Source organism: Oncorhynchus tshawytscha, linkage group LG12, assembly GCF_018296145.1.
Source record: "Oncorhynchus tshawytscha isolate Ot180627B linkage group LG12, Otsh_v2.0, whole genome shotgun sequence".
Lineage (NCBI taxonomy): Eukaryota > Metazoa > Chordata > Actinopteri > Salmoniformes > Salmonidae > Oncorhynchus > Oncorhynchus tshawytscha.
In genome coordinates, this window is record NC_056440.1 from 56,143,553 (window position 1) to 56,170,413 (window position 26,861).

The 26,861-nt window shown below is 40.3% G+C and overlaps 2 protein-coding genes across 41 annotated transcripts in view; both read right to left on the bottom strand.

Annotated features, from left to right (window-relative positions):
- Positions 1 to 2,604: 2,604 nt before the first annotated feature.
- Positions 2,605 to 6,945, bottom strand: mrpl21 (mitochondrial ribosomal protein L21). 2 transcript variants are annotated; one of them, XM_024399158.2, is made up of 7 exons: positions 6,802 to 6,945; positions 6,391 to 6,448; positions 6,119 to 6,204; positions 5,701 to 5,864; positions 5,344 to 5,396; positions 5,098 to 5,201; positions 2,605 to 2,724 (listed from the first exon to the last, which is right to left on the bottom strand). In XM_024399158.2, exons 1-7 carry the CDS (start codon positions 6,896 to 6,898, stop codon positions 2,660 to 2,662), a joined length of 627 nt encoding a protein of 208 aa, XP_024254926.1. In that variant the 5' UTR covers positions 6,899 to 6,945; the 3' UTR covers positions 2,605 to 2,659. The 2 variants fall into 2 exon arrangements, with proteins under 2 accessions (XP_024254926.1, XP_024254925.1); XM_024399157.2 differs by having other exon boundaries at positions 6,119 to 6,207.
- Positions 6,946 to 14,037: 7,092 nt separating this feature from the next.
- Positions 14,038 to 26,861, bottom strand: part of LOC112263494 (CUGBP Elav-like family member 1) — a 44,472-nt gene continuing 31,648 nt past the window's right edge. For 6 of the 39 annotated variants that reach the window (XM_042330790.1, XM_042330796.1, XM_024439817.2 and 3 more), the window contains 6 exons: positions 22,927 to 23,005; positions 21,952 to 22,122; positions 21,586 to 21,702; positions 21,274 to 21,474; positions 20,002 to 20,145; positions 14,038 to 19,896 (listed from right to left, as the gene is read on the bottom strand). In XM_042330790.1, the coding sequence (XP_042186724.1) occupies positions 19,769 to 19,896; positions 20,002 to 20,145; positions 21,274 to 21,474; positions 21,586 to 21,702; positions 21,952 to 22,122; positions 22,927 to 23,005 (840 nt within the window). In that variant the 3' untranslated portion in view covers positions 14,038 to 19,768. The remainder of the gene's footprint in view (positions 19,897 to 20,001; positions 20,146 to 21,273; positions 21,475 to 21,585; positions 21,703 to 21,951; positions 22,123 to 22,926; positions 23,006 to 26,861) is intronic. The other 33 variants (XM_024439830.2, XM_042330798.1, XM_024439827.2 and 30 more) reach the window with 27 other exon arrangements.

The window sequence follows — 26,861 nt, forward strand, 5'->3', positions numbered from 1 at the left end:
ACTGTAACTCAGTCAGATCTGTGAAATTGTTGCATGTTGCATTTATATCTTTGTTCAATAGCACCCATAAGCTTTGTTTAGTCATCTTCTCCCTGGTCTTCACAACTATTAATCTTTCCATGTGTATTAACATCATCATCAAAGCACCTTTAGAAGCCATTTCTATTGCAGGTGCCCCTAATCGTAAAGGCTTGTATCAGGTTTAACAAATTAATAAAAACATTCTGCAGGATCCTTTTAAAGCCCCCTTTAACTCAAAAGTCCTAAACTGTGATGCATGTATGAAGCCTCATATACTTATATATAGGAGAATATGGTTAACAGTAATATTTGATTGGACCAATTAAGTTCCATATTATTTTCTGTGCATTTGCAGTACTTCAGAGAGTAGGCGTTGTTTGTGGCATTCAAAGAATATACTGAAACATTAATAAGCAGGTAATGCTTTCTACTGCCTTAAAGATTGATCTTGAGGAAAGATCAAATACACCTGCCTCTTCTACTTTCAAAAATATACTCTCTGTCTACTAAATTAAGAACATCTGCAGAATTTTCATTTTAGTCACATGATTACTGCAACATTTTATTTCTAGATGCTTTTGATATTTATTTTGTTCACAGGGCTGTGTAGGTTACTTTCTAAATGTAATCCGTTACAGTTACTAGTTACCTGTCCAATATTGTAATCAGTAATGTAACATTTGGATTACCTAAACTCAGCAATGTAACCTGATTACATTCAGTTACTGTTAGATGACTTTCCCCTTAAGAGGCATTAGAAGAAGGCAAATATATATGTTACCAATTGAATTACATCCATTGCAGGATAAATCTATGTTAAAGTTTACATAGCTGGCCATATATGGATGTCAACTTTTACTGTATAGGTTGGTTATGTAGGCTTCTTGTAAACCCATTGATTTCTACTAAATATAATAATACAATTAAATTATATCTTTACATTAAAAAACAAAGTCTATCAGAATTCCAGTCATTCCAATAAATAATAAACCCTTTGGTCTTTAAGAATAGGACTTGGAAATATGGAAGCATAGATTAGCCAAATTGTTTTCCCTGAGCATAATCCCAAAACTAAGGACTTATTTGCCAGCCCTGTTTATGATCATGTTGTCATGGAGGCTCATTGATTCAAGTTGAAAAATAAATGCTGCGCTCATGGAATGGCATGCTTTGAGCACTACTGAAAATTCCTATTTACATGTGAAAAATGAATGCCATATGCTGCGTTTGCTATAGACCTGTTGTTTACCTTTTTGTTTGTGACACATTGATATCTTGATAATATGCAGCTGTTTAAAGGACAAATCTACAGATGAAACAATAACAAAACGGCCGCCCCGTCTCTGTTTTGGTAAAACAAACTGAGGGATGGGCCTGGAGAAATGTAACCACTCTCAGATTAATTGACATAGCTATGGATGTAAGGTCTGACCATCCATGATATCAAAATTATTATTTTAACCATATTATGAGGCTATACAGTGTTTGCTTACATTTACAATGTTTACAAATATTGGAGAAAAACAAGCTTATATTTTGGGTTCTCATGGAGTGTGACAGTTGAACTAAGCTCATGAGGCATTTATAAATTATATTATTCAAGAATCATTGGATATATATATATATATATATATATATCAGTCCCACAATGGATGTAGCAACTACAGATTGCCCCTTTAAGTCTCTCAAAATTGTGCGAGTTTGAGCATGTGTCCATTAGGCCTATGGATGTATTTTTTTATCAGCATGAATTAGATTACATCAATGCACTATGTAGATATCAATAATAAGTGATATCCGTGTCACCGTAGACTACACCTCTGCTTTCATCATTACCTCCAAGCGTTTATTCAAGTTGGATAGTATTTGGATGCCGACAGCAGTCGCACCACTGGAAGACATAGCTTGGACTGCAGCCTACAAAGGAATATTCCTTCTCTTTTCCCGCGATCCATCAAACAGATTTGATGTGTCATCATAGTCTCTGACTTGTGGTCAGACTCGCTCACGTGGAAAAAAATGTAAACGTACGCCTTTTTTTCAATGCTGATTTGACTGTCATCGTGAAAACAGAAGTGTCAATGATTTTTTTTCCCTATAGAGCACTAACACAGCTATTCTAGAGAGGCACGCTGCCAAAACAACATGCTTCACATTTCCCCTGTGAATACCCAAATCATAGCCGCTGAGTTATTTTGGAGTATTCACACTGCAAAAAAAATTAAGCGAACCACACCGAGTTCACAAAACTTGGCTGAAAGGGACCAAGTGTGAAAACACACGTGTCCCAGATTTTCACTTACTATATTATGTTATCCTTCTTTGCTGTCTTCAAGCTAGGTTTCTCCGCTGTGCAACATGATAGCATAGGTGTCCTATGGCTATTTGTCATATAGGTGAGAAACTGCACCTGGATTTCACCAATTTCATAACAGATTCATAAACAATTGACCTATGACAGTTTGCTTAAATTGTACTTATACAACACATCTGATTACATAAAAAGGCACATTTACAAAGATTCACTTGAAAGATACCAAATGTTGTCCATAACTATATTTTCAACTGAGCATGTGTTCCAAATTTCAGTGGCACATTCATTGGCCAAAAGTTTATTTACAATTCAAAACATATACCATCATGTCAATCTGGGAGCAACTTCAATTGTGTTGATCCGAAGCACTGTTTGTGGTTGCACAATAACTGAAAAAGGAAAAAAGACAATAGTTAGTCTTGCAGCAGCCACACGTACGCGACATTATTCTGAAACACACACTGTCAGGTTATTCATACTGGTTTTACAGAATTTACTTCAGAGGATGAATATAATTTAGAATGTTTGAACATTTAATGAATCAAAAAATGCTATTACAACGCAAGGCCTCAAGTGTGCCTCTTTTCTGTTGTGATATCCTGGGGAATTTCCACTCTCTGGAAAGATTTAATGTTCCTGTTTACTCCAAGAAAACAATATCAAATTATACTTGACCAGTAATTGGCATGTGTGGACAGAGGAATTCAGGTCATTCACTGAATCTAAAAAGATAATCTTAGAATTGATGATCAAGTGATCACCCAACTACAGTGTATTCAGAAAGTAGTCAGACACCATGACTTTTCCCACATTTTGTTACGTTACAGCCCTACTGTAAAATTGATTAAATTATGTCTTCCCTCAATCTACACACAATACCGCATAATGACAAAGCAAAATCAGAGTTTAGACATTTTTGAACATGTATAAAAAAAAAAATCTAAAACAGAAATACCTTATTTACATAAGTATTCGGACCCTTTGCTATGCGACTCGAAATTGAGCTCAGGTGCATCCTGTTTCCATTGATCATCAATGAGATGTTTCTAGTCCACCTGTAGTCCACCTGTGGTCAATTCAATTGATTGGACATGATTTGGAAAGGTACACACCTGTCTATATAATGTCCCACAGTTGACAGTGCATGTCAGAGCAAAAACCAAGCCATGAGGTTGAAAGAATTGTCCGTAGAGTTCAGAGACAGGATTGTGTCGAGGCACAGATCTGGGGAAGGGGAACAAAAAATGTCTGCAGCAATGAAGGTCCACAAGAACACAGTGGCCTCCATAATTCTTAAATGGAAGAAGTTTGGAACCACCAAGACACTTCCTAGAGCTGGTCGCCCGGCCAAACTGAGCAATTGGGGTAGAAGTGCCTTGGTCAGGGAGGTGACCAAGAACACGATGGTCACTTTGACAGAGCTCCAGAGTTCCTCTGTGGAGATGGGAGAATCTTTCAGAAACCCAACCATCTCTGCAACACTCTACCAATCAGGCCTTTATGGTAGAGTGGCCAGATGGAAGCATCTCCTCAGTACGTTTGCCAAAAGGCACCTAGACTCTCAGACCATGAGAAACAAGATTCTCTGGTCTGATGAAAGCAAGATTGAACTCTTTGGCCTGAATGCCAAGCGACACGCCTGGACAAAACCTGGCACCATCCCCACATTTATTTATTTGTATTTAACCTTTATTTAACTAGGCACGTCAGTTAAGAACACATTATTTACAATCACAGCCTACCCCAGCCAAACGCTGGGCCAATTGTGTGCCGCCGTATGGGACTTCCAATCACGGCCGATTGTGATACAGCCTGGAAGCAAGCCAGGTTCTGTAGTGATGCCTTTAGCACTGAGATGCTGTGCCACTCGGGAGCCCCAAATTGGTGAAGCGTGGTGGAGGCATCATGCTGTGGGGATGTTTTTCAGCAGCAGGGACTGGGAGACTAGTCAGGATGAACAGAGCAAAGTAGAGAGATCCTTGATGAAAACTTGCTCTGGAGCAAAGGTTCACTTTCCAACAGGACAAAGACCCTAAGCACTCAGCAAAGACAATGCAGGAGAGCATCAGGACAAGTCTTAAAATCCTTGAGCGGCCCAGCCAGAACCCAGACTTGAACATCTCTGGAGAGACCTGAAAATAGCTGCACAGCAACGTTCCCAATCCAACCTGACAGAGTTTGAGGATCTGCAGAGAAGATTAGGAGAAACTCCCCAAATACAGATGTGCCAAGCTTGTAGCGTCAATACCCAAGAAGACTCGAGGCTGTAATCGCTGCCAATGGAGCTTCAACAAAGTACTGAGTAAAGGGTCTGAATTCTTATTTAAATGTTATATTTCAGTTGATCATTTTTACTAAATTTGCACTAATGTCTAGAAACCGGTTATTGTCATTACGGGGTATTGTGTGTAGATTGAGGGGGGGGAATATTTAACCAATTTTATAATAAGGCTGTAATGTAACAAAGCAAAACAAAAAACTACCTTAAAATGTGTCACTTTCCCACACAAACTCTTGCAGCTTTTACACACTTGTTCATGCTGACAATTCTCCCAGGGAAATTATACTTGACATTTACATTAGAGTATTGTTGTTTAGATTGTTTCCCAATTTAAAACATTTCATTTACGTGCCATAGGAATATTAAGGGAATAAAGGAATAGTGTTGTTGCTAGCTTTGATTTGTACATTACACAAGGTTCAAATATTATTTTAACTTCATTGTTTAAATATCAGGAAAAACATGTAAAAAAACTAAATACTTCTTTTCTTCTGGTATCTGTGTCTTTTCCAGAACCGCATGTGAACTTTGGGCCAGGATTCAGTCTTCTCAATGACAGTTGCCTCTACTCTGACCAAATTACGACTACATGTGAAAAGAGGGGAAATGACTGTTAGAAATATGACAAAATTAGAGCAGTATATTCTACGCCTTACTACATACATTCAAAACCCAAACATGCATAATCCCCCCACCCAGTTGAGATAATATAGAACTAGAAAGTTACCCGAGTAGGGGCCTCCCAATCAGCGTGAACTCTTCTCCACCAACCAGCAGCACCTATTAGATGGAAGGATTTGGCCATAAAAAAAGTGCAGCCTTGATGCTAGGGTCTACCAACATTGCAGACTTATTTGTGACTTATTTGAGTGGCAAAAATAGGACAAGTGAAAATATGTTGTGGTTGAGAACTGTAATTTAGTAAAATACATAAAATAATTTACAGATGTTTGGGTTGACAATGACAGCAATGGAGTTGGTAAGAGCATAAAAAGAACTGGGACAAGGCTAAAAAGATTTGGCATGTGTGGAAAATGTGTCCCTTCCAAATAGTAATGACACTAAGAATATAAAGCACACAGACCTTCTCAAGTCTAATCCTGTCACCACATTCAGCATCAATGTGGTTTTCAATGAGGATCAGGTCTTCATTTGTCACTTTCCACTGTCGACTTGCAAAATGGACAACTGCAAAAAGCCTTCCATAGTCTTCCTTTGCAAGAAGGGTGTTCACATGTTCTAGAACCACTGAAAGGCAATGGGAGAGTGATCGTTCAGACACAGTAAATTACAAAAGCACTGAATCTAAAGATTGATTTAGTCCTAGGCTGAAATTGTATGTCTCTTTCACTACAAAATAGGCCTGTGTTAAAATGTTTTAAAGGACAATTATTTCACATAAATAGTCTTTGATGTGTGTTTAATGTAGGTTTTGCTTGATCAAAACTAAGAAAGCATTCAGAAAGCAACAATCAGTGTACATCGGTCATCCTTTCCCCCACCTTTGTGCTGCCTCTCCTCTTCGTCACTGCTGATATAGGACACTTCTGGCCACGGTGGTCTGGATAAGGATGTCGGTGGTACATAACTGCTGGGGAACATGAGCCAAAATTGCGTTATTTTGATTCTATCATATTTTAGGTGGGTGAAGGTGTTCTCTTTAAATGATTTGAGATCTGACATCACACAGAATGAATTGTAATCTAGAATCAATATGAAGTATGAAGTAATACATAATCATTTTACATTATGAAGTTGAGTGGATATACTGTACCTTGATGGTAATTTGCTCTGAGAACTTCGATGACGTGCTATTGCAGGATACAGAAGTCCTGAATGACAGATTATTCAGTGAATTAATTCACTCTGGGAGAGATTGATCATATTCATTGTCTGAAATACAAGCTTGTTGTGTAGCTATTCACTGGCTATAAATTATTTACACACCAAGATGTTGCTCAATACATTAAATTGCGACATATTTTAAACACGTGAGACATATTAATGAAAGCTGCTGTTTTGCCTTTGGATTTCAACACAACATACTCATCAAGCTTGTGAGATGTAGCCTAACCGGCTAATGGTTAGCTGATGTGCACATTTAGCTTGATCTATTCCAGAGATAATACATCGCACGGATAACTTGACCAGTTTAGATTTGTCGACATAAGGGTGAACAACCTACCCATTTGATTAAGAACAGGAATTTTCACATGACGTGCTTGTAATCTCCAACACGTTCTCAGCATCTCCAGATATCCACTTCTCAAAGTCAGCGCCATCTTGCCTATCAATATTAGGTGTTACAGTCATTGCATTCCCCGGATTCCTATCAAATAAAAACAGTTCCATTTAAAAATTGTTATTAGGAAATTGAAGATGCACAATGACCATACAGATGTCGCTCCGACATTTCCTGCTTGCTAAAATTCTAATAGATCGCCTAATTTCATGCAATGTGACAAAACAAGCAAGTATAGTGTAGAGATGTATTGTACCATCTAAACCGTGTGAAATATATTTCCCATAACCAAAAATAGTGTATTTTCAGCTGTTTGAAGCTGGTGTACAAAACCGAAATTAAAAGAAAAAAAACTCATTACATTTAAGAATAGGAGGCATATAAACAGCGCACATAAAACATATCTACCGCTTTCAATTAGATGTATAACGCACATTTCTATGTGAATTTGGTCATCGCCCCAAAAATTACATATTGCAGCTTTAAGACCCCAACATTTCACTAGTTTTTTTGTGCAAAATTTGTATTGAATACATCAATGTAGTGTAAGGCAGAAATAAGTGTGAATAAATGAGAAATGCCACATACCTAAAGAATAACATATACCATTAATAATCTTAGATTGTCAAAGACGCCAGCTACTCAAGTCATAAACTGTTCTCTCTGCTACCGCACAGCAAGCGGTACTGATGCACGCAGTCTGGAACCAACAGGGCCCCGGACAGCTTCTACCCCAAAACTATAAGACTGCTAAATAGTTTACCAATAGCTACCTGGAATATCCGCGTTGACCCTTTTTGCACTAATCTGTTTGACTCATCACATACTCCGTATCTATCCTGTTGCTAGCCACTTTATCCCTACTTATATGCACATTTATAAACTGGGTGGTTCGAGCCCTGAATGCTGATTGGCTGACAGCCTTGGTATATCAGACTGTATACCACAGGTATGACAAAACATTAATTTTTACTGCTGTAATTACGTTGGTAACCAGTTTATAATAGCAATAAGGCACCTCAGGGGTTTGTGGTATATGGCCAATATACCATGGCTAAGGGCTGTTTCCAAGCACTCCGTGATGCGTTGTGCACAAGAACAGCCCTTAGCCATGGTATATTGGCCATATATCACACCCCCTCGTGCCTTACTGCTTAAATCTACCTCATTTACCTCATACCCCTGCACATCGACTTAGTACTGGTACACAGTGGTCATTTGATTTATTTTCATTTTTTCTACAATTTCATTTTTTCTTGAATTGTTTGGAAGGTTCCGTAATAAGCATTTCACTGTTCGTCTACCCCTGTTGTTTACGAAGCATGTGATTTGATAAGGCATACTTTTTATTCCAAAATAAATACATTAAAAACTATATTTTTGTAGGTTCCCGTGAGGACTTTTCCAAGCCTCTCAACACTTTGGCAAAAACAAACAGAACACAGTGTCTGGAGACAACTCTGTGGAAAAGCAACAGCTCATTGTTTTTTAGGGGGGACTACCAGTTGGTCAAATAATGAAAGTCACAGTGGGGTGCCAAAACACAGAGATGGCTGTGAATTGTCTATTTACAGTTTAATATTACTGTATTGAATGGCCATTTCCTTGTCAAGATTGTGTGACATCTTTTTTTTATGTACATTGGCAGAGATATTTATAATAACTAACAGAAGCAGAATCCAGTGCTGCAACCTTTGACATACCTGTCCTGTCACACCCTGATGTTTCACCTGTCTTTGTGCCTGTCAATTCAATTCAATTCAATTCAAGGGCTTTATTGGCATGGGAAACATGTGTTAACATTGCCAAAGCAAGTGAGGTAGATAATATATAAAGTGAAATAAACAATATAAATTAACAGTAGACATCACACATACAGAAGTTTCAAAACAATAAAGACATTACAAATGTCATATTATATATATATATATATATACAGTGTTTTAATAATGTACAAATGGTAAAGGACACAAGATAAAATAAATAAGCATAGATATGGGTTGTATTTACAATGGTGCGTGTTCTTCACTGGTTGCCCTTTTCTCGTGGCAACAGGTCACAAATCTTGCTGCTCTGATGGCACACTGTGGAATTTCACCCAGTAGATATGGGAGTTTTTCAAAGTTGGATTTGTTTTCAAATTCTTTGTGGATCTGTGTAATCTGAGGGAAATATGTCTCTCTAATATGGTCATACATTGGGCAGGAGGTTAGGAAGTGCAGCTCAGTTTCCACCTCATTTTGTGGGCAGTGAGCACATAGCCTGTCTTCTCTTGAGAGCCATGTCTGCCTACGGCGGCCTTTCTCAATAGCAAGGCTATGCTCGCTGAGTCTGTACATAGTCAAAGCTTTCCTTAATTTTGGGTCAGTCACAGTGGTCAGGTATTCTGCCGCTGTGTACTCTCTGTGTAGGGCCAAATAGCATTCTAGTTTGCTCTGTTTTTTTGTTAATTCTTTCCAATGTGTCAAGTAGTTATCTTTTTGTTTTCTCATGATTTGGTTGGGTCTAATTGTGCTGCTGTCCTGGGACTCTGTAGGGTAACAGCCTGTCTCCACCCCCCTCATTATCCCCAGTGTACTTATACCTGTGTTCCCTATTTGTCTGTTGTCAGTTCGTTTTGTTTTGTGAGTTTGTTTGTCAATTTGTTTTGTTTTCCCCTTGCTCCTGTCTGTTCTAGTTCCTGTTTTCAAAAATTTTCCCGGTTTTTGCCTGCCCTGAGTCTGCCTGCCGTTCTGTACCTTGCCACACCATACTGGATTATTGACCCCTGCCTGCTCTGACCTTGAGACTGCCTGCTGTTCTGGACCTTTTGAACCCTATCTGGATTACTGACCTCTGCCTACCCCTGACCTGTAATTTTGCCTGCTCCTGTATTAGTAATAAACCTTTGTTACTTTGACACTGTCTGCATCTGGGTCTTGCCTGAAATGTGATAGTACGAACTGGCCATGACTGACCCAGCAGACTCGGACCAGCACCGCAACGCCATCTCCTCCCAAGGAGCCACCATTGAAAGGCACGAGGAGACCTTGGCCGAACACATTGCTGGAGCAATTCCGCGGGTTGTCTATTAGGCAGCCTACCACAAAGGTAAACTCCCAGCCCCTCAGTAACCCAGCTGTTAGCAGCGCCGTCTCCCCAGTTTCCCGGGAGCCCACTTGTTTGTCCGCCGCTGTCGTCGTCGACCCCGGTCGGCCCTTCTCAAGACCACCTCCAGGTATCGGCGACAAGGGGATCACCACAGGACCCCGGCTCCCCAGTATCGTCTCAGGCAGAACACCCAGGATCTGCCCCTGTGGGTGGAATCGCGCAAACTCTCCCCGTGGTTTATCGGCCCTTTCCCCATCTCCAAGGTCATTAGCCCCTCTGCTGTTCGTCTTCTGTTGCCCTGTACCCGCCGTATACATCCCACTTTTCATGTGTCCAGAATTAGACCCATGTCTCACAGCCCTTTGTCTCCTGTTTCCATTGTCTGGTGTGGGGGGTGATATGAGACATAATTAATCCTTACCACTGTGTGGCTGTCGCCTACCATTGAACGTCTGACTAACATGACACCAACGCCTTATTAACAACTGCATTATGCCTGCGTGTAACTAACATGTCGTCATATCAATGCCTTACTAACGTCTGCATGGCGCCTGCATGTTCATGAAAGTCATAACAAAAGTGCAATATGACTTAAAATATTGAGGTAACATGGTTAGTTACATAGTCCATGAGTTTGGTGAGGTTTGAAGGCAGTTTTAACCAAGTGAAAAACTGGTTGGTATTTTCCCCATTGTAAGTAATGGAGTTCTCTTAATCCCTAAAAGAAGGGATTAAGATGGCGTCTGAACTTTCTGTACTTCTTTTCCCACGTTCCCTTTGTTTTTGTATGAAAATATCATTTAACAGTTCGCTATCTTGATGCTAACCAAATTTAGCTTGGATTAGCGCTAGCTAGCGCTAGGCTACCTGTTTTTAGTCCATGTCAGTTTACATGTTAGTGATTCATGTAATGGTTGTAGCATTGTTTTGCATAGACCTAAAATAACTTTCGAAATTGAAACTGATAGTATAGTGAGTTACATATATTTATATACAGGGTGGTTCGAGCCCTGAATGCTGATTGGCTGACAGCCGTGGTATTTTTAAGCAATAAGGCACGATGGGGTGTGGTTTATGGACAAAATACCACGACTAAGGGCTGTTCTTAGGCACAACGCATCGCGGAGTAAATTGTAACGTATCCCTTGATGGTATTTGTTAGTTCAACATTGTTGTAACATAGGACATATAATAGATATATATTTAACCACAAGGGTGTACTAATGAGCTATGATTTTAAAATCATAATAGAGGACTACTAGATAAGCAAAGGCCTGCTTAAAAGAAAACATGCCAGCCAGACAAGCCAGTGTATGAATCAAATGTATTTGCTTATGAATGGAGTGGAAATTAGCTGACTTTGTAAGTAACATTAACCCCCGATGCCTGTTTATTCATAAAAAGCAGATTGTGGTAAATAATGTTAATTGCAATGGTTAGCCTATGCAAATTAATTGGAAAACAAAAGCTTATTAATAGGAATACATTTAGCCTAATTGGAAACAAATATGACATGGGGGGGAAAGACAGGATTCTAGTCAGGCTTTTGTGTATCAAATCTGTGGGTGATTGTGGGCTAAATCAATGACAAACAACTGAAATGTTCAGGCTTCATCATGATCTGTGATCAAAACAGCCGTTTTCAGTTCGGTTTAGGCTAAGGTCATGCAAAAGAACGCAACTGCACTGAAATGAATAACCTGATTCAATTGGATACTCCTGAATAATAAATGTTTTTATCAGTTAAACTGTTTGGTCTATGCATAGACCCATAACAATTCTAACTTTTTGGTATTTTGCTGTAGGCATAGCCTTCCACTAATATTTTAAATGGCTGAGCATTTACTAAACAAACCACATTTTCCTGTGATGTTGAGGCTGAGCAAGACCTTCGATAGACTGTGGAAATAATCGTAGATCGCTTTATATAATCTGGACCGTTGTCTTCCTAAGGTTAAGCAAATAAGGGGTCGCATATGCTTTCTGCCCGTCTCTATAAATCAAATCAAATCAATTTATATAGCCCTTCGTACATCAGCTGATATCTCAAAGTGCTGTACAGAAACCCAGACTAAAAGCCCCCCCTTGGGTTGTGCCGTGGCAGAGATCTTTGTGGGCTATACTCGGCCTTGTCTCAGGATGGTAAGTTGGTGGTTGAAGATATCCCTCTAGTGGTGTGGGGGCTTTGCTTTGGCAAAGTGGGTGGGGTTATATCCTTCCTGTTTGGCCCTGTCTGGGGGTGTTATCAGATGGGGCCACAGTGTCTCCTGACCCCTCCTGTCTCAGCCTCCAGTATTATGCTGCAGTAGTTTATGTGTCGGGGGGCTAGGGTCAGTTTGTTATATCTGAAGTACTTCTCCTGTTCTAATCGGTGTCCTGTGTGAATTTAAGTATGCTCTCTCTAATTCTCTCTTTCGCTCTTTCTTTCTCTCTCTCGGAGGACCTGAGCCCTAGGACCATGCCTCAGGACTACCTGACATGATGACTCCTTGCTCTCCCCAGTCCACCTGGCTGTGCTGCTGCTCCAGTTTCAACTGTTATGCCTGTGATTATTATTATTTGTCCATGCTGGTCATTTATGAACATTTTGGCCATGTTCTGTTATAATCTCCACCCGGCACAGCCAGAAGAGGACTGGCCACCCCACATAGCCTGGTTCCTCTCTAGGTTTCTTCTTGGGTTTTGGCCTTTCTAGGGAGTTATTCCTTGCAGGTGTAGAAGCACGGTGGCATTGCTTGCTGTTTGGGGTTTTAGGCTGGGTTTCTGTACAGCACTTTGAGATATCAGCTGATGTACGAAGGGCTATATAAATACATTTGATTTGATTTGATTTAAAACCCCAAGGTATAACAAGGGTTAGGCCTTTATCCTCATATACCCCTTCAATTCGAACCCTGTTTTTAACCATAAGACATCTCCACAGAAATGTATAGCCTAAGGATTGCATGGTGACAGTGATTGTGTTTGTTAATCCGGTAAACTGGGAAGTGGGGAAAAAACAAGGTCAAATCATGACACTGATTTTCAGGTCAAAGAGATGCCAGAGTTTCTGAAATGGAATTCCGAGTTGGATGACTGTTCCAAAAAATATATCCCAGTCCGAGCTCGTTTTAGTTCAAGTTCCCAGTTGTCTTGAACACACTGAAGTCGGAGATTGCAGAGTTCTGAGTTTTTTTGAGACCAAGCTACCTCTTATTTCTGAATAGGGCTACCTCCAACAAAGAAGCCCTTGTGTCCGTACTGACTTGAGAAATAGGCATATCTACACAGTAATGGTGGCTGGCTGCGATATCAACTACCAAAATAATTTTTGTATTGAGGCGGTATGCCTATTTCAGAAATCATGCACATTTATAAGGCATTCATGGTGAGATCTTTAATAATAAACTAAACAGACACTTAAACTAACGTGACGCGTAACACACGTAGACATTACTGCGTTCATGGTAAGATGTGTCAGTTTGCTTTGAACTGTGACGTGTTACACAACGTGAACACCACGTCTACATGACGTGTCACAACGCGAACACTAAGTCTATGTTATGTACGTGTCACGTGACGGGAACACGTTGGCAGTTTGCCGCCTTAAAAAAAAATCTTGTCTTCATTGACAGTCCATGTTAATTCATGGTGGTATTTTATGGCACTAGGAAGACATTAGGTGACTTCGTGAGAGGTGGCAGTAGCTTCACGATACTTAATTTCAAGCCCTTATCACCCGCCAGTCAAGCCTTGCGTGCCAGGCCTCTCTAGGTTGTCCAATGGTAATCATAATGGAGGCTATTCTCATGCCACGTAGGGTCGTCAAACACCCAGCAGGTGAACGGGCCTACCTTAGGCCTATATGGAAAAGGTTTCCTGCTTTTACAAATTGCAGTAAATAAAGATACCAGCAGGTGTCCCCATCTAAAGAATTTAGCTACACTTGCAGTTGAGGCATGACAGGCTCTCAGAGATCTGTCAGCTGTGTACCCTACCATAAAATGTACTTTGATGCAAGCAAAAATAAATTGAGCTTTTCTAGTTGACTCACATATTTCAACACATTATGCCTTAATATTTCCTTTCGAAAAAAGGGCAAATAGACCATTTTAATATGAATTTTTTAAACATTTTAATTGTACATAAACAAACCAACCAAATAGGGATCACAATTTTGGCTCACAAAACGACTGCTTATTGAGTGTGCACTTAGCTTCACGCCTGTGGAGACAAGTGTTATCCTTAAATCAAAAACATTTCAAAGACAATATCGAACTGAAATTATTAAAAAAGCAACTGTTTTGGCCATCTAATAAATTCAGCAATGTCTGTCTCACAGCAAAATCACAACATTGTAAAACAAAACAAAAATATACAGAAAGAAAAGTTAATTTTATGCAACGAAAGGCGACTTCACAGAATTGCATTCTTATCAATTAATATTACAGCTGTACAGACTAAGGTTTGGTCATGTGGCAACTAAGCTCTACATGTTTGAACTTTTGAATTTCAATATCACATTGAAATATAATAACTTTGTTCTAGTAGAAAAGGAAACTGTAGAAACCAAAAGTTAAATAGAAAATCAGTCACTTTGTACCAATAATAATGCAAAAAATATCCAACAGGTTTATTTTCTAGGATCACATTTAAACTCAGACCTAGCAGCTGACAAATCTGGAAATACAATCTGTCACATAATATTAAAATTAAATGAGCCCAGTCAATCCAATGAGTCTGTATTTTCTCTGCAGGTCAATTCATTTAAGGAGATTCCATCCAACATATTTTTTGTTGAACAACGGGAGATCAATAACCAAGAGAAGTGGTTTTTAATGGTGAAAATAAAGGGTAGTTCTTGAGTACAGAACATGTGACAGTTCTATAACGTAGTTAAAGGTTCCATTTCTAAAACCCAATCCTGGTTTGAGAAGAGGGCCCTGATGTTAAACAGGGATGGAGCCATGTTAACTACTGCAAAGACAATGGTTTGTATACATGTGGACCACTGAAATGATGACAGTAGTAGGGATTCATAAGTAAAGCAAATTGATGACGTTAATGCACAACGACACACATTTAACATGCCTAAAGTTATCCGGCAAACTCAGGTCAGATAAAACATCACTTCACATGCTACACACTGTGCCAATGCAATACAACTATATTAACGACAATGTATGCTAATAAAAACTGTGCTCTCTGGGAGTAAAATACAAAGTTTATCAGGAACTGCATGAAAAGGTAGTGTTTAGCCTTTATTATGAGACACAAAAACACTCCCAACCCAACAGAATTAATCCCAAAGTTGAAACAAATAAGCCTTTAAGGGCACATGCTTTATAACCTGGTTATCTAGTTTAGGGAATACTTGTACTACAGCAAAATCCAAATAATTCCAACACCTAACTTCACCTCAAGTCCTAATATAAAATAGGGGTCTTTAAAAATCAGTCTAAACACACGAAAACCTACGAGGTACAACCCACCACATCAACGTTGAAAAAGAAACCAACCCATACTTTTGTTGCCCAGATCTTAACTTCAAAGGGCAACGTGTAAGAGATAAATGTGACCACCAGCATCGCTTGGCACTAGTTTATTCCTAACTTTTTTTATTCTATTAAAAAAAAGTCAATCACATTTTGCTGAGGATTTCAGTGGTTACAAAAAAAAGTGCATGCTAAATATATATAACTGAAAAGAAACTCAATTCTGCTCATTTTGTATATTTTATTATTCAGACTAAGGATGATTTCCACACAAAAGGAAATGAAAACATTGTGCCTGTGATGACTTCACACACTGAAAGACAAAAACGGTGATTCAAGTGTATATCGTTGTCACTCATTAGACACTCCCCAAAAATTACCCTCATACCAACTAACCTAACACAAAATTACAAAGTCATCCCCAGAATATGACCAAAGACATCCTAAAAAAAGCTTAGAACTTACAAGAGAAATAACACCCACACGCAAAAGTAGTTTCTAGAAATTGATTGGTTGCTTTCAGACACAAAACAAAAATGTAGTGTGGGGGGCGCTAGGAAGACCGCTCAAAACATAAAGGGAAAAATAAACGAGTTTACTATGAAGGCAAAATTAAACAAAAAAAAAAATATCTACCGATATGGAAAAATCTAGTGGTTATGTCAGTAAGTTCTCGAAAAAATAGATTATCTTTTTTGCTTGTAACAACTAATGTAGCTTTATACATTTATTTTCTTGGCAGTCTTTCTAGCGCACCCTATTGGCAGCACAAAGGACAAAAGAGAAACAGAACAAACAAAAACATTTTCCAATAAACGCCAAAAGCTAACAAAAGGTCAAAAAGGTGAACATTTCAAGCGTCATAGAAGTAGAGGACAACGAACTGGACGATGAACTTTTGACGTCACATCAACATGCTAGGCAAACGATGAACAAACGGGCACGAAGATATCTAGAATAAAACAAAACAGGGAGACAAACTTAGGTTAAAGCAACAACGGAAAAAGGAGAGGGAAGAAAAAAGAAAATCATAAATGATTATCTTTGCATGGGGAGTGGAAGGGGTCACTACCAGATACAAAATCTAAACACATAACATTTAATGTGAGATAGAAGAGGCGAAAAGGACAGAGGGGGAACACAAGCAACATGCGAACAGAGAATTGAGGTGAGAACTTACAGGACACAACAACACCGAGACACCACACTGACTGCCTACTACTGTACAGTCAACATTTGTGACTTAGTATTACGTTTGAGGACTTTTAATACAGTCGTCAAAAATATAAAGAAAATATATAAATGATCAGTAATATTCCAATTTCAGGAAATAATCCTCCCAAGGGGTTTAGCACCATCTGTCCCAATGTGCTTTAAAAAAAAAATGTCCTTACTGATTGTAAAAATAGCAATTTTTCGCTTGTAATGATAGTCACCTGGGTTATGAGCCAGCAATATTAGATTAATTGTGCTTTGCTATAATGATCTATGAGAGCTGATTGTCAACTAATCTCAGTCAACATTTCTCTTGATTGTGTGCTTAATCTGTTCATAATTCCATCATATGCAATACAACTAAGTTACATCCACAGCAAAGGAGCTTTTCTCGAGGTGCACAATACAAAACTGAGTGAAGTACAGTATCTGTACTTTAAGTGGCAAGGAGGTAACTTTCTTTTTAAATAAAAAGGCAGTTTGTCAATACAATACAGAAAGGTTAAGTAAAGACAGCGCAAACAAACTGAAGACAATTTATAAAACAAATGAGTAAAAAAGTTTACGCTATAAAACTTTAAGACTACATTAGTCCGTTTCACATTATAAACAAAAGAGCTTTTCTGTGAGTGTTTGGCATCTTCTCTCTACCATAATCTGCTGCTGTTCTTAAGAATTCCACTTCTGTACGCTTACGCAAAATGCCTTTCATACAAAGCAAAAGTATGAGATGTACAGCAAAGTTTACAAGCGATGGTTAAGTTCATGTACAACAACTATGTGCCCCCCATCAGTTGAGATTCAGTCTTTGGACTTACTTTAAATGGCAGCGAATACCCTGGACTTAACCTTGCAGTAACCCTGCTTAAGCCTATTTTCTCAGGTGGTATTGTTATGCACATGGAAATGATAGTTAAATAGGCACATATCTAGGTTGAACTCAAGTAAAATATTGATTTTCCCTATAATATATTCCATTCTTAAAATGCAAGGGGACAACAGTTTCGAAATCTTTAGCAGCTGGCAAATCCTACTCACTGACCAAAACTGATACAAAATTGTTGCACATTAACTATAAACACTTGAATAGGGCTACACAGGTCAGTAATTTAACCCTCCCATATTTAAATGTAGTAACCAACATCACATTAGTATTCTACAAAAAAAACTTGAAGATTGTTTCAATCATTTCAATTCAGAGAAATAATGTAGGCAATAAATAGCTCCCGACACTTGGGAGAAGTATAAAACCTTTATAAAAATAGAAAAGGGCATAATAGTTTTGTAATATACATCTGGACAATTGCTTCTTTCCATTTCTATAAAAACACTAAGTTAATGGAAGTCTAAGGGATTACTGTGTTTGTTGTAGTGATTAACATTTATTTAATGTCGCCAATCATGAAATGCTAGAGTTTAGTTAATAATAAATACACACACTGGAATAAAAATCTGCAGGGATGTCAGTATTTTGAGGGAGTAGTCTCATCTAACCAGCTCTGAGAGGTAGAGCAGACTACTTGAACTGCGGATGATGAATAATTACAAAACATTTTGGTTAACGAGAGAAAAAATAAAATACAAATCAATTATAATATCTAATTAGAGCATTATTTTTGCATCGGTAATTAGTAGAGTTGATTGGATAATTTAGGATGAATCTGACAAATGTTAACTTCGAAAAGTCCCAATGTTGCTCTTTTCCAGGACACTCGATTGCTGCAAGCCCACAATGCCAAGTGATATTCCATTTAGTGTTAGAAGGAGGACTGATGTTCTACTTGAATTGACAGCTAAAAACAGAAAGGAAATAGATTGAATGTAAATATTCTAAATGGGGCGGAAGGCTCGTTTGAAGTTAAAGATCATGGGTGAGTAGAGACTAAGTTATTGCCGCTACTGAAGTCACCGTTCCTCACTTAAAAGAAGACATGTGAAGGGCAGCATTAGACAGAAGGCCAAATTTACACATCTGACAGGTGGGGAATAAAATTACTCAAGCCAGATGACACCTTAACGGCTGTGTTCATTAAAACTTAAAGTAGGACCCAATTATTCCTCCCTTCACACACATTCAGCACAGTATTTGTTAACGACGCAGGATCCCATACGCTCTCTGATATTCAATTGAAAAAAAGGGTGAAATATTTCAGATAAACTACACTACATTCCTGAAGCAAGGGTGTGGCGTTGTGACATTGTCCTGAGACCAATCAAGAGGTTGGCAAGTTAAATATCTCACAAAACCATTCAAGGCAATACTGCTGACGTCTTACAAAGCAATTCATTCAGAGTTGTAAAAAACTATATTTTGCTCCAAAATATGTTGAGAACAGAAATTCAAGCTTCTTGTTTAATAAATAAATAAACAAACAAACAAAAGAATGAGTAAAAGCCTACTGTATGCAATGTATTCCTGGTACAGCATCACAAATAGACTTTTCAGGCAACTTATAAATAAAACTTTTTTTTTTTTTTTTTTAAATGGCTCATCTGCTGGAGTGAACTCAGATCTTGCGTACATAATTGATAATTGCAGTTGGCAAACAGCTATTGTTCTCTTGCCATTATCCGGTGCATGGTCTGTCCACCCTCATTTCAAAAAGGCAGTTCTCTGGAAGGCTCTGCATGACGCATCAGAGCGCTTAAGAACGCAACCATGGGGATGGTTTGGTTATGATGGGATTAAATTTGAGTGGGGTCAGGTGGCATGATTAGGTGGTGGTGGGAGCAGGGGTGAAAATCAAGGGAATATTTTGGCAATTGGCTGTCATTGTGCAACATCATTATGACTCAACTTTTACACAGCAAACTAATGACACCTTAACTTAAAATGAACAAATACAATTACGTTTAAAAAAGAAAAATTCAAAAAAACAAAAACAGAACGCAAGTATCCAGTTTCAGTTGAGCAACATCCTTTTGCATGTTGCTTTAGTTTTCTGCTTGCGTTTGTTAATACAGAGAATAAAAAGGAGTGACCCCAGCAAAGTGGTAATCTTGTAATGCGCAAAGGAGAGGGAAGAATGAGGCGAGGGTAGGGGTTTGCAGCAGGGTTTTAGTTTCTTATTCACACTCCACTTACCAGAAGGGAAAAAAAATCCTAACCAAGTCCAATTGAGAGAAAGCATTCAATATGGCTTGCTGTCATTTTTGGATCTCTTCAGCTGCACCTTTAGTCGCTTCATGCCAATTTGGAAACCGTTCATCGACTGAATGGCGGCCTGGGATGAGACTGGATTGTCGTAACTCACAAAGCCTGTAAGAGAATCCAGATAAGTTTTTTAAAAATCAATCCTTGCCTTCATAATAAGAACACACTATATAGACCGTGATGTGCTGTTTTCCCCATCCACCAGCATACCAAAACACTTGCTGAGGTTGGTCTGCTTGTCAATGAACACCTTAGCAGAAATAACGTTGCCAAAGGGCATGAACATCTGGAGCAGATCCTGGTCTCCAAACTCCTGGGGGAGGTGGTAGATGAACAAGTTGGCTCCCTCAGGGCCTTAAGAGAGCAGAGCAGGAAATCATTTATTACAATGTCTGACACAACAAGATGGTAATGAATACAACTAAGCCAGAGGCAACCATTTTGTTTTTGACAGACTAACAGCATTTCAAAATGTTATCTGAGGAGCCTTCTGATACGGATTTATGCTCATTTTAAAATGACATTTCCTACAACAAGTACTGTCAGTGGCGGTTCTAGCTTGTATGGATCCTTGGGCGAACACCCCCCCATTTGTGTTGATTTTGCACTCAAGCGTCAATATATAACCCATCCCCCAACACGGTCAACCAAGAGTCAAAACTAAACCAATTCACCTTGGTGGTGTGCAGACTGGTTTAATATTATTCTTAACCAGAAAAAATTAACTATATATTCACAGTATTATGAATGAATTGTGGTTTATTTGGTTGCATTTCGTAGTGTGACTGATTTTACTAATTGCATTACCACTGTACAAAGTTAGAGGTGTGCTATTTGATAGATTCCCCCACCTCCCTACCTCAGGGTTCCAGTGGGGAGCCCTGAGGTCAACCTACCCCCGCCCCATCTCATACTTCTGAGTGAGAGACCTTCCCAAGCAGTAGCCTGCCTAGCTCACAGACTAGAATCAGGGCGCCCACTCCGACAAGGTTAATTCACCCACAGCCCCACACGGGGACATGATATCATTGTCGTGACGTGCAAATGAGTGATAGAAAACCGATCGCGCAAATGTCACCATTCTGATTTTTTTTGTGCGGGCGCCCCGTGCCGACCACAGCAAGATGCCTCCCTGGGCGGCTGCCCATGTCGCCTATACCTAAATGCGCCACAGAGTACTGTGAAAACATTTCAGAGTGTTGCAATTAAATCTTACCTGTGCTCCGACTGTCGCTTGCTGTTGCAGCATATTTAAAACAAAGACAGAACCCTCAGCAGGTGACAATACATATTTTCACCAATCCCACACTAAGGTCACATCAAAAATGATCTTAATATCCCTTGCACTAGTACTACAATCAAACGTCAATCACAGCGTAGCACGTGATCGCTGTAGAGCAGTCATTTCAGTTAACACAAATCTCCCCATCCCCACACCCCCAGTCAAACCCCTTTATGCCCCATCTCGATCCCCCTACTTGCCTTCCTTCTGGCTTCCTGCAGCACTGACACTCTGTTGGGAGAGCAGGCTCTGGTTGTAGAGGCTGGGGAGGGCAGCAGCAGCGTACTGCTGGATCCCAGAGTAGGCCTGGGTAAGGGCCTCCATGGTGCTACTGGTACCGTTCGACAGGCCCCCACTGCCTAGACCGCCGTTCAGGGCTGCCATCCCTAGACACAGGAGCTCTGTTACAAGATTAGGGCTAGAATACTTTGTATATGTATCATGCACTCTTCAAATTTAAGGTAATAGATGTGGTAAATTAACGAATACAAATATGTTTTGAGTCTGCTAACCTGCAAGTGAGCCCATGTTGAGGCCGGCTCCAGCCCCTGCGGCCAAAGACTGCAGCGCCCCTAAGGAGGCCATGGGGTTCATTGAGTTGTTGTTACAGGAGGTGGGTGACGATCCTGCTGTAGAGATGAGTCAACCCCAAAACATTTAATCACATGGAGGAAAACGGCACCATTTGACTCCGCTAGTAGGACTTCAAAGTCTTAATTCACAGACCAGGGAACATAAAGCAGAGACTAGGGATGGGAAGGCAACAGGAGGAAAGGTTAATGAAACACAACCAACAGTGTTCACAGAGGCGAGTCAGTGGAATAAGGTTAAAGATACATACAGGTGAGGGGAGGTGAGAGATAAAAAGCGGGACCAACCCTTGTAGGCGTCCCATGATGAGTGCGCCTGCTGTCCAGTACTCGTACCTGAGCTGGTGAGCATGCTGAGGGGACTGCTAGAGGTGGTGAGAGCGCTGCTGCCCGTGGGCGTGGCCTGTGTGGCGCTGGCCGCTGCTGCCAGGGCAGCCAGGTTCTGCATGGCATTCAGCCCTGAGACACACGCATAATCTGCACTTAATACGGGCCATGGAACCTAGATCTCGCTTAGGTCAATATATAGGTTACACTGAGTCATGCAATCACTGTTTTTGCTTTACAACATGTGAAGCTTAAAGCAGAGACTTGCAGGTACCTTTCCAACACAATCTGAAATGTGTGAGATGGGAGGCAAAAGTAGAAACTTAACAGCCCATTCAATAAACACAACTAGGGCACTGGCCAAAACACACAGAAAGCAGATACCCCACATATCACTGCATTGTAAGTCAAGAAGATGGATTATGAGCTGACTTTGGTAACGAGGTAAACAGTTCGAATCAATTTGGATGAAGTTTCAACATGAATTTAAAGCAGGCTTTGTAAAATCTTGAACAATTGTAGCTTGCCCCATGACATACCCTGTGGTTATCATATTGGAATGAAAATATTAATTACTCAGTTCTTGCTATGATGAATTCGATAAGTAGCCATTCGCTGCAGCAGACACACTGCTAGAAACCAGATTTTGTGTGTTAGTGTTAACGTCTGGAGATTCCTAGTGGCAGCGCATTTCAGCTCAAAATTCAATTCATAAATGAGGAGCAGGTTTTGAACACGGTCCCTCACCACTGCTTGACAAACACAGCACACTTGGGAGTTCAGGCATGCAGAGAATGACGCACGCAGCAGAATCAATAACGCACATCTTCACCAGGCACACTACAGGTGGCAGTTGGATGGGGGAGGAAAACACATTTAGCGTGCAGGTGTAAGAATGGAAAGGGGGGAAGAGAGGTGGGAAATGTCTGTTTTTACCTGACATACCAGACATGGGATGAAGGTTGTTGAGGGCATTCCCAGAGGTGGCAGACTGCTGGAGGAGCTGTAAATAAAGCTAGACATTACACCAAAACAGAGAACACAAACGGGTCAGGACTGCATCCGGGACTGTGCTTTCAGGAAAGAAATAGCAGAGAGAGAAAAAAGGTAAAGTGGGTTGAGTAGGACAGAGGAAGGGTAAAAGGACAGGAAAAAATGGAGGTATAAATGTTGGTGATAAAGAGAAGGGAAGGGTCACAGAGAAAATCCAGAAAAAAACATGCTGGGAAACACAGTGGGATGAAATGAGAGTTAAGAGGATTTAAATGGAAGGCAAGAGAGCGAAGGAAGAGGTTGGAAGATTTTCACAGCACACCCATGGAGCAGCACTAACATTGTAGAAAGCTCTGCCGTTTATATTGGACTGGCCACATAATTGGAGGGTCAGGAGATCCACTCCCCATTTAGAATTAAAGAAGCCAATTGAAAACTTCAGATCTTTAGGTGAGTTGAGACTAGATGGCCATTTAACATAGATAATTGGAAACAATGAAAATATAAATCTCTGACAGCAAACCAAACAGAAGCAAGGAGGGTGGGAGCTGGCTGGATGCAGAAAATGCACGACTCATACAGAAGAAACAGATCATGTGTCTACTCCCTAAGGTCAGGGAGAATACTTGCGAGGCAAAACTCAAAATGTTCAATCAAAAGAAACCTTATGCCAAATCAAGTCTAATAACAAATTGACAATATGGCAGTCAATGTCCTAGAGCAGGGGTGTCAAATCACGTTATTTGTCACATGCTTTGTAAACAATAGGTGTAGATTAAAAGTGGAATGCTAACTTAGTTCACAACAATGTAGGGATAAAAATAGAGATATAATAGACAAGCAACACAAGGAATAAATACACAATGAGTAACTAATTATTTCGCTATATACACGGTGTACCAGTACCGAGTCGATGTGCAGGGGTACGCGGCAGATATGTAAACATAGGTAGGGATAAAGTGACTAGGCAACAGGATATATAATAAACAGTAGCAGCATGTGAGTCAAAAGAGTTAATGCAAAAGCAGGTCAATGCAGATAGTTAAACCGGAAGAGTCATTCAAAAGCAGAAAGTAATTTGATAAGAGCTTTGATCGAAAATGCAAGCCTGATGCAACCTGAGCCTGATGAGCCATACTTTAAATACATTTTATGAGCCCCACATAAAATACATTTTTTAATCCCAAAACCAAAAAAGCACAAATGATTGTGACCAATACATATTACGCACGACAGAAAAACATAAAAGCCCATAGATGTAGCTAGCTACAATGAATTTGGAATGTATTCAGACTGCTTCCCTTTTTCCTCATTTTGTTACGTTACAGCCTTATTCTAAAATGAATTAAAACAAATGTTTTTCCTCAATCAATAAATACCCCATAACGACAAAGCGAAGACAGGTGCATTCATAAGGGCCTTGGTCAGGGAGGTGACCAAGAACCCCATGGTCACTCTGACAGAGCTCCAGAGTTGCAGTGCATTTGGAAGTGCACTGCAAGTGTGTATTATTTATATTTCATAGTTTTGATGTCTTCACTATTCTACAATGTAGAAAATAGTAAAAATAAAGAAAAACCCTGGAATGAGTAGGTGTTCCAACTTTTGACTGGTACGATCTCGCGATCTGTCAAGTTGGAACACCTACTCATTCCAGGGTTTTTCTTTATTTTTTAAACTATTTTCTACATTGTACAGGGAAAGCAGGGAAAGCGTTAATACAGGACTTGAATGAATCGTACTACACCGGCAACGACGCTTGTCGGATGTGGCAGGGCTTGCAAACTATTACAGACTACAAAAGAGAAGCATAGCCACGAGCTGTCCAGTGACATGAACCTACCAGACTAGCTAAAATACTTCTATGCTTGCGTCGAGGCAAGTCACCCTGAAACATGCATGAGAGCACCAGCTGTTCCGGACAACTGTGTGATCACGCTCGCCGTAGCCGATGTGAGTAAGTCCTTTAAACAGGTCAACATTCACAAGTCCGCAGGGCCAGACGGATTACCAGGACGTGTACTCCAAGCATGCCCTGACCAACTGGCAAGTGTCTTCACTGACATTTTCAACGGTCCCTGTCTGAAATACCAACATGTTTCAAGCAGACCACCATTGTTCCTGTGCCCAAGAACACTAAGGTACCCTGCCTAAATGACTACCGCCCCATAGAATTCACATCTGTGGCCATGAAGTGCTTTGAAAGGCTGGTCCCAGAAACCCTAGACCCAATCCAATTTGCATACTCCACCAACAGATCCACAGATGAAGTATCACTATTGCACTCAACACTGCCTCACCAACAACGATGAGACAGCCTATAGGGAGGTCAGAGACCTGGTTGTGCGGTGCCAGGACAACGTGATCAAGGAGATGATTGTGGAACAGGTTGAGAGCTTCAAGTTCCTTGGTGTCCACATCACCAACAAATGAACATGGTCCAAGCACACCAAGATAGTCGTGAAGTTTTTCAGCCCCTCAGACTGAAAAGATTTGGCATGGGTCCTCAAAAGGTTCTACAGCTGCAGTACATCTCTGGGGCCAAGCTTCCTGCCATCCAGGATCTCTATACCAGGCGGTGCTAGTGGAAGGCCCTAAAATTTGTCGAAGACTCCAGCCACCCCAGTCATAGAGTGTTCTCTCTGCTACCTCACGGCAAGCGGTACAGGAGCACCAAGTCGAGATCTAAAAGGCTTCTTAACAGCTTCTACCCCAAGCCATAGGACTCCTGAACAGCTAATCAAAGGGCTACCCAGACCCATCCTTTACGCTGCTGCTACGCTCTGTTTCTAATCTAACTCTCCCTACATGTACATACTACCTCAACTAACCGGTGCTCCTGCAAATTGGCTCTGTACTGGTACCCCGTGTATCCTCGCTTGTTATTTTACTGCTGCTATTTAATTATTTGTAACTTTTAATTTCAAAGTAAGCATTTCACTGTAAGGTCTACTACACCTGTTGTATTCAGCGCATGTGACAAATAACATTGATTTGACGACAACAATATTTGAGTGATAGGTTTTAAAACTCTGCTGCTGCAATAACATATTTACAATAAAACAAGGTCACCCCCAAAAGCCAGATGGAAATGTGAAAATTAGACATGCATTTGTTCTTTAGATTACTGTAGCATAGGCTATGCTGCAGCAAATGTAGGCCTACCTGTCACAAGAAAAAAAGTTACCATGAGATAGGTCTACATGCATTGTGAACAGCACACAATACGTGCTGACATGTGCTGTCTGTCCACAAAATAAGCGTTGATTGATCATGCAGAGAGGACCGCAGAGAAGCAAGTTTTAGACATTGCATATAATTTAACAGTTCCATTTCAAGTCATGATGTTGATCTAAATCGTTTATAACAAATATACCAGTTTCTCGCAGTTATTTATCGCAGAAAAGGGGAGTGGTTTTGGGCAGTAAATCTCAGTAACCGGGTTCCCGCTATGCAACCCTAATCGGTACCACTTGCCGTGCGGAAGCAGAGAGAACAGTCTATGACTTGGGTGGCTGGAGTCTGACAATTTGTAGGGCCTTCCTCTGATACCGCCTGCTATAAAAGGTCCTGGATCGCAGGGAGCTCGGCCACAGTGATGTACTGGGCCGTACGCACTACCCTCTGTAGTACCTTGCGGTCGGATGCCAAGCGGTGCTGCAGGCAGTCAAGATGCTCAAATGGTGCAGCTGTAGATCTTTTGAGGATCTGAGGGTCCATGCCGAATCTTTTCAGCCTCCTGAGGTCCTTAGTGATATGGACACCGAGGAACTTGAAGGGCTCATGCCACTCCACTACAGACCCGTCAATGTGGATGGGGGCATGTTCGGCCCACCGTTTCCTGTAGTCCATGATCAGCTCCTTTGTCTTGCCGACAT

What these genes read in the sequence shown, in the direction of transcription:
- mrpl21 (XM_024399157.2), bottom strand. Translation starts at nt 6,898, where the DNA reads ATGGCGCTGACTTTGAGAAGTGGATATCTGGAGATGCTGAGAACGTGT. An exon ending in ATTGGGAGGCCCCTACTCGG is followed by an intron (nt 5,202 to 5,343) that starts GTAACTTTCTAG and finishes TTTCACATGTAG; the next exon opens with TCGTAATTTGGTCAGAGTAG. An exon ending in CAGATACCAGAAGAAAAGAA is followed by an intron (nt 2,725 to 5,097) that starts GTATTTAGTTTT and finishes TTCCTTTTTCAG; the next exon opens with TTATTGTGCAACCACAAACA.